The 8272-nt window shown below is 40.4% G+C and overlaps 1 protein-coding gene across 1 annotated transcript; it reads left to right on the forward strand.

Annotated features, from left to right (window-relative positions):
- Positions 1-221: 221 nt before the first annotated feature.
- Positions 222-7891, forward strand: adap2 (ArfGAP with dual PH domains 2). The gene is made up of 11 exons (XM_063470611.1): positions 222-473; positions 938-1062; positions 1173-1264; positions 1506-1594; positions 1830-1942; positions 4173-4322; positions 4433-4516; positions 4621-4683; positions 4990-5067; positions 5158-5386; positions 7548-7891. Exons 1-11 carry the CDS (start codon positions 386-388, stop codon positions 7574-7576), a joined length of 1140 nt encoding a protein of 379 aa, XP_063326681.1. The 5' UTR covers positions 222-385; the 3' UTR covers positions 7577-7891.
- Positions 7892-8272: the final 381 nt, after the last annotated feature.

Here is an 8272-nt window from a genome sequence, read left to right on the forward strand (position 1 = left end):
ATTAGCAGCGCGCTGATGTGCCGGCATCTGCGCGGCGGGCAGACCGGTTTGTGGTTAGTTTCCTCTTTACCTCCATCAGAGAGCAGCAGGGGTGCTCTGTGCACAAAGGTGCATTGTTTATTTACAAAAAAAAAAAAAAATCAAAGGGAGCACCCTCTGTGACAAACTCGCAGCTGGACGCGCTCCAGGGGGAGGAGGACAGGAGGGAGGAGGTCCGCTTCGTGTTGAAACATCCAAAACTCTTCTGTCGCAAGTTCCACTTTTTCTTTCTTTTTAATTTTTTTTTTGTTCTTAGTCGCCTTTTGTTGTTTGTCAAACCATGTGACCGCCACGCTCAAGTTCAACCGCGGGATCCATCAGTGTATGAGCCTGACTGTGCAGAGAAATGGCAAACCGTGAGCGGAACAAAAAGATTTTACTGGAACTGGTGAAACAGCCAGACAACAGCCGGTGCGCTGACTGCGGCGAGCCCGGTAAGCAAATATATAAACGTTGGTACGTTTGTTATCGAAATAAAGTGAGATCCGGATCCGAATTTGATGTGCGGGTACTACTCAGAGGCCTCGAGATATTCAGATTTATTGATTTATTTTCATGCAGTTTAACCGATTTGTTAATGTTATTTATGAGGCTTGAAAAGACTGTTGCTCTGCATGAACGCGTGCACCCTGAAGCATGTCCGTCACGACTAAAGCTTGGCGATGGGCTGAGGGGCTGAAAGGGGTTTCCTGTTTTTGAACTGGAAAACTTAATACTTAAAAACTCAAAAAGTCACTTTCCCGGGCATAGATGAAGCCTAATTGTGAACTAAACATTTACAGATTTCAGTGGAAATCTTAAATGATTGATTAGATTTTTAATATGTCCTTAACCTGCTAATAGAGTGGCAGGAAGAAGTATTTATCTGAGTCATGTCTCGTCTTCTTACCTCTCCCAGAACCAGACTGGGCCTCCTACAAGTTGGGAATTTTTGTGTGTCTGAACTGCTCCGGGATCCACCGCAGCCTGTCCAGCCATGTCAAATCTATCAGGCTGGACTTCTGGGAGGATAAACTAGTAGAGGTGATCACTGTTTTATCAGTCACCCACCTCTATTTTTGCTCTATCAGACTGTGTCTGTGTGTAATCCTAATGTGTGTGTGTGTGTGTGTGTTTATTCTGGGGGATGGAAGTTCATGAAATCCAATGGCAATGCCAGGGCCCAGGCTCAATATGAGAAAGCTGTTCCACCGTACTACTATCAACCCCAGCGGGAAGACTGCAAGTAGGTCTTTTCCAGGATGATGATATTTACCAGCCTCTGTCGCCATGGCAGAATAATTTATGTGTAATACCAGACTGCTGACAAGGCAGAGCCACAAAGTAGAGAAGTGAGAGCTTCTGGCTGTAGAAGTGAAATATAGATGAATTTCTGCTGCTAAATCAAGCTTCAATGATTCAGGTTTTTATAAGAACACATTGCTATTGAACTGTGAATGCTTTTATATTTTCACTTTGATCCACAGTATCCTCAGGGAGCAGTGGATCCGTGCTAAATACGAGAGGAAGGAGTTCACAGGAGAGACCAAGTATCCACCGCTGCCATACACCACAGGTGACTTTTTTAACGAATTATTTATGAACTCTTTGGGGCTTACATTCTTGTCAGTATTGGGTTAAAGGAAAACCTGTTCTTTGCGCGCAGAACTGGGCCAGAAAACCCGTTCTTTGCACAATGTACCATCCAGGAAGTGAAATCTAGCCATTGTCTCTTTGAGCAACCAGAAGGTTTTCATTTTAAGTGAAACCTTTTTTCTTATTCCCCTGTGACTCTCTTGGATTCATACTAGGGTTCTATGAAGGAATACTGTTGAAGAAAGGCAAAGACAACACACAGTTTCTGAAGAGAAAGTTCGTGCTGTCGGAGAGAGAATTCACCCTGAGCTACTACAACAAAGAAGATGTGAGTTCCCTGCAGCTTTGACACAGTTACACCACCCGCTAGAACATGAATCACCAAGAGCGATGACCCTTAAATACTGCAAGATGCGTAGTTATTATGGCGTAATCATTGCTTATGTTTAATAATATTGGATTACGTCCCACAATGGAAGAAATTTTATCTTGTATCTAAGCTCTTTGTTTATCTTTTGCACACACAGCTTCAAATGTTTCTTCAAAGATCTACTGTAAGCAGAAAAGCCACCTTAGAATCAAGCAATCAGTTTCCTATAGCTTCACATACACCAGCAACTATAAAGCACACAGTCGCCGTTTACTGGAGGAAATTCAGCTAATTTGGTTTTAGTTTTACCGCTAAAGGTCAAACAAGGAGATTTTTGGTACTCGTCCACAGATGCTTATCAGATTATCAGGTTATTACCATAATCAGCCATCTGCCATGGCCAGCTGAGGTGAAAGGAGGGAAATGGGATAAAAGACACACTGTGGAAGCAATAGTCTTATCTTAGGATTTATTTGACTAATTTCACTTCGATATATGGTGGATGTTTCCATCTGAAATTCATTAACTTGGATGATTTTTATTGTAGAAAATCAGGGTAATAACTGGCTCACAACAAGAGAACGGCAGCAATAATCAAAAGTTGCACACATGAGGTGTCCCTTACACATTACGGGGCCTCATCTATATTATTTGCATCTGCATTGAATCCATGTGGAGCCTATGACATTAGCTTTTCAACTGGTCGACGCCACAGATAAACCTGAGCAGCTGTGATAATGGCGACATGCAGTTACATTTCTAGAGAGGAGCGTGTCCGGTTAAGGCGTAGAGTTTCAGAAGACTTTTTTTTCCAACAATATCTTTATTTTATTTTTTTTACATTTTAGTGACTTGCAAACAGTCCAACCCTCTAAATACTACATGAACATACACTCCTCCAGACAACAAACAGAAAACAAAAAAGTCGTCAGATTTATCACTCCATTAAAGGCCTAAATTTGTCATTATCCCAAATCAAATGTCATTGTCCTCAGTCCTCGTCCTCCTCAGATAATACAAATCCTTCTACAAAGTTCACAAATGGTCTCCATACCTTCTCATAAACATCCAATTTCCTTATCAGTATACATGTTATCCTCTCCAATGGCAAAGCCACCATCATTTGTTTTATCCACTGCGTGATACTCGGTTCCCTTGTTTCTTTCCATTTTAGTGCAATTAATCTTTTTGCTTGCAACAAACCCATATCAATAAACATTCTGTCACTTTTTGTGTACCCCATGTTTTCTGGGTACAATCCCAAAATAAGGAAGCCAGGATCCAAAACAACCTCTTTGGATAATATTTGTTTCATAGTTTGTGTTACTGCAACCCAAAAGGATCCTATCTTCCTGCAATCCCAAATACAATGCCAAAAATTACCTTTATCTTCATTACATTTATTACAAGTGTCTGGAATATTAGAGTTGTACTTATTTAATTTTTCCGGAGTAATATATATTCGCATTAACCATTTGTATTGCAACAACCTTAGTCTAGAATTAATTGTTTGTTTATGAGCTTTTGTGCAAACCAATTCCCATTGTTCCATGGATATGTCCTTTTTTAAACCATTTTTCCAGGCGTTCAACCTTCCTAGCAAATTTTCACCTTTGGACCTAATTAATTTATATATTTCTGATATTGCCCCTTTTTTGAACTGCTTTTGCTAATTATGTCTTCCAATTCTGATTTTGGTGGTTTGGTGCAGGTATTATTTTTGTTTTGCTCGGATGTAACTTCTAATTTGGAGATATTTGAAAAATCGCTTTGTATCTATATTATATTTATGTCTAAGCATATCAAAGGACATGTTTCAGAAGAGTTTTAATGCAATTTATTTCACTATAGGTCTCATAAACGTAAAAGAAGGTTAAAAAAAGAACTAGAGGAAAAGTGAGAAGATCACTAAAGTAATTTGGATTCATCCTCTGGGCATCACGAGTGTCTGTGCTCCAACTGATGCCGGGCAGTTTCGATCTAAGTGACATTGAGCCAGTTTTTCCAGCAACAACAGCTATATAAACTGGATGCCTTCCTGTTATGCCTCCTCTGGCCTTCAACCAGGGATCCTTCACTTTTTATGCGCCTGTGATAATCACCACTTGCAGCCAGTTTGGCGCAGACAAGTGTAAAAACAGCTGCACGAAGCCTCCAAATCTGAACTGCCCTTGTGTATTTGTTACAGGAGTCTAAAGGCCCCAAAGCTGTAATATCCATCAAGGACCTGAACGCCACCTTTCAGCCAGAGAAGATCAATCATCCTAACGGACTGCAGATCACCTACCAAGACGGGGATCACACCAGGAACCTCTACGTTTATCATGAGCGTTCTGAAGTCAGTCGACATGATCGTCTATAGCATCAATATTAACACCTGGTAGGTCTCATATACTTATTTTGTGGTTCTAATAGAAGCTCAAAGTTTTTGTTTTTGCTTTACTTCAGGACATAGTCACATGGTACAACGCGATTCGAGCCGCTCGCTATGCGTACTTGAAGACGGCCTACCCGACAGGAAGCGATGAAGAAGTAAGTGTCAAACTATTTCATTTTAAGCCAGCTGTATGTCTTTATCAGTTTTTAGCTTGTATATTTTAGTATTTGACATGTTTACTGTCTTGTGTCTTCATCAGCTAATACCAATGATAACAAGAAACTACCTCAAAGAGGGTTACATGGAAAAGACGGGGCCTACGGTAAGCTCACTGAAGTCACTCGAGAGTCATTTGCACGCCTATATTATTTCTCTTCTACTTTGATTTTTACTCACACTCACCAGCAAAGTTGTTTGTGACTACATTATGTGTGATCAGTACATCTGAATGTGTTTCTGTTCCTCTTTTAGACTCTGACTCACATGTGCGTGCAGCTCGAATCTTTTTTCTTTTTTAAGAATCAGTTTCTGCGATAGGAGGTTTTGAGGAAATGGAGTCTGATGAGCACGTTTTTCAAGTGCACATTTTATTTTTTAAATCAAATGTTTTCTTTTATTTTGTACGCAGCAAACAGAGTCATTCAAAAGGAGGTGGTTCATTTTAGACTCTCAAAACAGGAAGTTGCTCTACTTCAAAGGCCATCTGGTGAGGACACTACCTCTTTTTTCAGTCTCACTCTAACCCCACACTGTACACCTATGAAGTATGTGAGTCACGTGCTTTTTCTTGTTGTAGGATGCAGAGGAGCTAGGGGCCATTTTTATCGGCACAGAGAACAAAGGTTACTCGGTTAAGGAGTGCGTCCCGCTGAATGCCCGGGGAAACAAGTGGAAGTGCGGATTGATGGTGGAAACGCCCGAGCGACAGTTCGTCTTCATGTGCGAGCAGGAGAGGGATCAGAGGGAGTGGCTGGAAGCACTCAGGAAGGTTTTGTCCAGACCCATGTCACCCCAGGATTATACCAGTAAGCAAAACTTCAGTGTGCTTTAAATATGCTGGTGCCCAATTTTCCATATAATTTTTTTTTTGTATTCAGAGGAAAACTTGAACTCCATTAACTAAATACTGTACATGGCCAGTATTTAATCCTCCACAAGTACAACCCATAACCATCACCCCATTTTCCAGAAAAGTTTGGACACTGTGGAAATTATCAGTAAAAGCAGAAAGACATATTTTGCACAAATTCAAAATCTTATCTCTTATCTATGATGTTGAAACTTGGAAAATGTGTTGGGTTTTGCTCATTTTGAATTTAATGGCAGGAGCACATTTCAAAAAAGTTGGGCGAGGGGGATTAAATGACTGGAAAACTTGTGTAATGCTGTAAAACAAACATCTGATGGAGAGTGATGACAGTAAATAGTTTAAAATACTATTTATTGTCTATTTAATCCATTGTTGACCAGTTAATCCATTACTGACCATTTAATCCATCATTGGGATTGTTTCCAATCCCTATAAGGCAGGGGTGGGCAACTCCAGGCCTCAAGGGCCGGTGTCCTGCAGGTTTTGGATGTGTCCTTGAACCAACACAGCTGATTTAAATGGCTAAATGACCTCCTCAACATGTCCTGAAGTTCTTCAGAGGCCTGGTAATAAACTAATCATGTGATTCAGGTGTGTTGACCCAGGGTGAGATCTAAAACCTGCAGGACACTGGCCCTCGAAGCCTGGAGTTGCCTACCCCTGCTATAAGGGGATTGGAACTAGTCAAACACTTGAAAGACTGCAACTGCAAAGAGTTTGAGGAATTTTTCATTCACAGAACTAAATGTTATTAAAAGACTCTGTATGAAGAGGACGAGGCTGAAAACCTATATTGCATGACCATTATCTTTAGGTCCAGTCATGATTCTGGTCGCACTTTATGGTTTTCTCACTGCTGCATGCAAAAATGCAATTTTTCCTTTTTCCTTTTACTTTGTAAAGAAAAAATATATATTTTTAAGCTTCAGGAACATTGCCACCTTCTCTGGACCTCAGTTTTTTAAGGCCTCACTCACCCAGGCCTAGAGACCGATTGGCCAACCAATGGTCACTAGGGAAAAATGTGTATCCCCTCCCTGATTGGCGAGTAGTTGCTAGGTGACACACTCACAATGAAGGATCTGCACTAAAAATCTCTTCATGATTGTTCTTGTTGCTAGCACATGGACTTGCAGGGATGACGTTTTGTTTGATAAGTGTTGCTAACTACTGACCGAGCTGCAGTGAAACTTAAAAAAGTGCAACACAAACTGGAAATGGAGAACTTTCACTTTCAAAGTAAAATTCCAGCTTTACTGCTGCAACCAGTTCCATTACAGAGGTGAAACTTTTACTCTGAAGGTGAAGGGTCTCCGTTCAAAAGCTTGCATCTCTGATGGTATGGAGGTACATCAGTGTCTATAGAATTGGTAGCTTGCGCATCTACAAAGGCAGCATCAATGCTGAAAATACATACAGGTTTTAGAGCAGGGGTGGGGGAACTCCAGGCCTAAATGGCCAGTGTCCTGCAGGCTTTAGATATCACCCTGGTCAACACACCTGACCACCCTTGAGGCCTGGAGTTCCCCCACCCCTGTTTTAGAGCAACATGTGCTCCCATCCAGTATGCTAAACCGCATACTGCTCAGTTTAAAGATTCATTATCTATTGTGTTCTACTGTGAATAAAATAGGAGTTTAAGTTGATATTTCAAAATCATTTAAATCTGTTTTTATTTATATTTCACATAACACACTCCCATCCACTTTTTTTTAACTGGGGTTATATTTGACATTTATTTACTTAAGATATAGTATGCAACAACAGCAAGACACATGCTGTCTGTCTGTAGCTGTTTCTGTCTGTCTGAGAAGAGGCAGAGAGAAAAAAAAGCATCTTGTGTTATCACAGTTATATATTTTTGGGCTTGTTTAGCACATTCAGATATGGTGTTGGTACATTTTAAGGTAATATTTTATGCCCTTAGTTGGCATGCTTATCCTGTAAATGTAGCTTGTTACAGTGCAAAAGCAAAGTGCCTCAAGCAATCTGGCCTCTTTGCTACAGCTTTAATATACATATGTAATTATTTATAGAAAGCTGTAGTAGCTGATCGTTAGTGCGTTAAGCTCTAATGATGTTCTTTCTCATTCCAGCCGAAGCCGTCATGAAGTATAAGCGATGATCGATGAAGCTGCGAGCAAGAGAACAGAGACCTGCTGTCGGCTGCACTGACTCTCAGTACTGACTGATTCATGCTGTACAGAGCATTAAAGGGCATCAGTACGCTCACTTCAACTGACACTGTTTCTAATGCTAAAATAAGGCCTCACATGTGTTTATCATTATATATAAGATGCATTCTGCTGTTAAACACCTGATCAGCATTGATATATCACTGGGTACACCCATGCTGTATATGAATGTATTTCTAAATTGTAATAAATTTATTTTGGATATTTAATGAGTGGATACATTTATATTTGAAAGTGAAGATGCTACATGACACTATGGCCACAAAATAAATGTCTTTTTTTGAATGGTGTCTTTTTTGCAAGGTTTTTTTTCCATGTACAGACAAATTCAAGATTCAATCAATGTCACAATATCACAGCTTTTTAAATTAATGCCATTTTGGTGTTTGCTCTTTTTTGTTCCTCAATTATTTTCGCTTTTTTTTTTTTGCCGGGGGGGAGGGGGGGGGATTGAACATTTTGTCATGCTGCCTTTAGGGGTCGCCAAACCATCTGCATCCATCTCTGTCACACCAACTATGTGCATGTCCTCCTTCACTACATCCATCCAATGAAAATTTGAGCATCTTCAGCTCGAACCCCCCCCCCCCCCCCCCCCCCCATTTATAAAACATTATTTGACTTGA

The sequence above is a fragment of the Pelmatolapia mariae genome, linkage group LG4, assembly GCF_036321145.2.
Source record: "Pelmatolapia mariae isolate MD_Pm_ZW linkage group LG4, Pm_UMD_F_2, whole genome shotgun sequence".
Lineage (NCBI taxonomy): Eukaryota > Metazoa > Chordata > Actinopteri > Cichliformes > Cichlidae > Pelmatolapia > Pelmatolapia mariae.

Coding starts and splice junctions, on each gene's coding strand:
- adap2 (XM_063470611.1), top strand. CDS start 386: ATGGCAAACCGTGAGCGGAACAAAAAGATTTTACTGGAACTGGTGAAA. Junction 4,517..4,620: donor CGACAGGAAGCGATGAAGAA/GTAAGTGTCAAA, acceptor TGTCTTCATCAG/CTAATACCAATGATAACAAG. Junction 5,068..5,157: donor TCTACTTCAAAGGCCATCTG/GTGAGGACACTA, acceptor TTCTTGTTGTAG/GATGCAGAGGAGCTAGGGGC.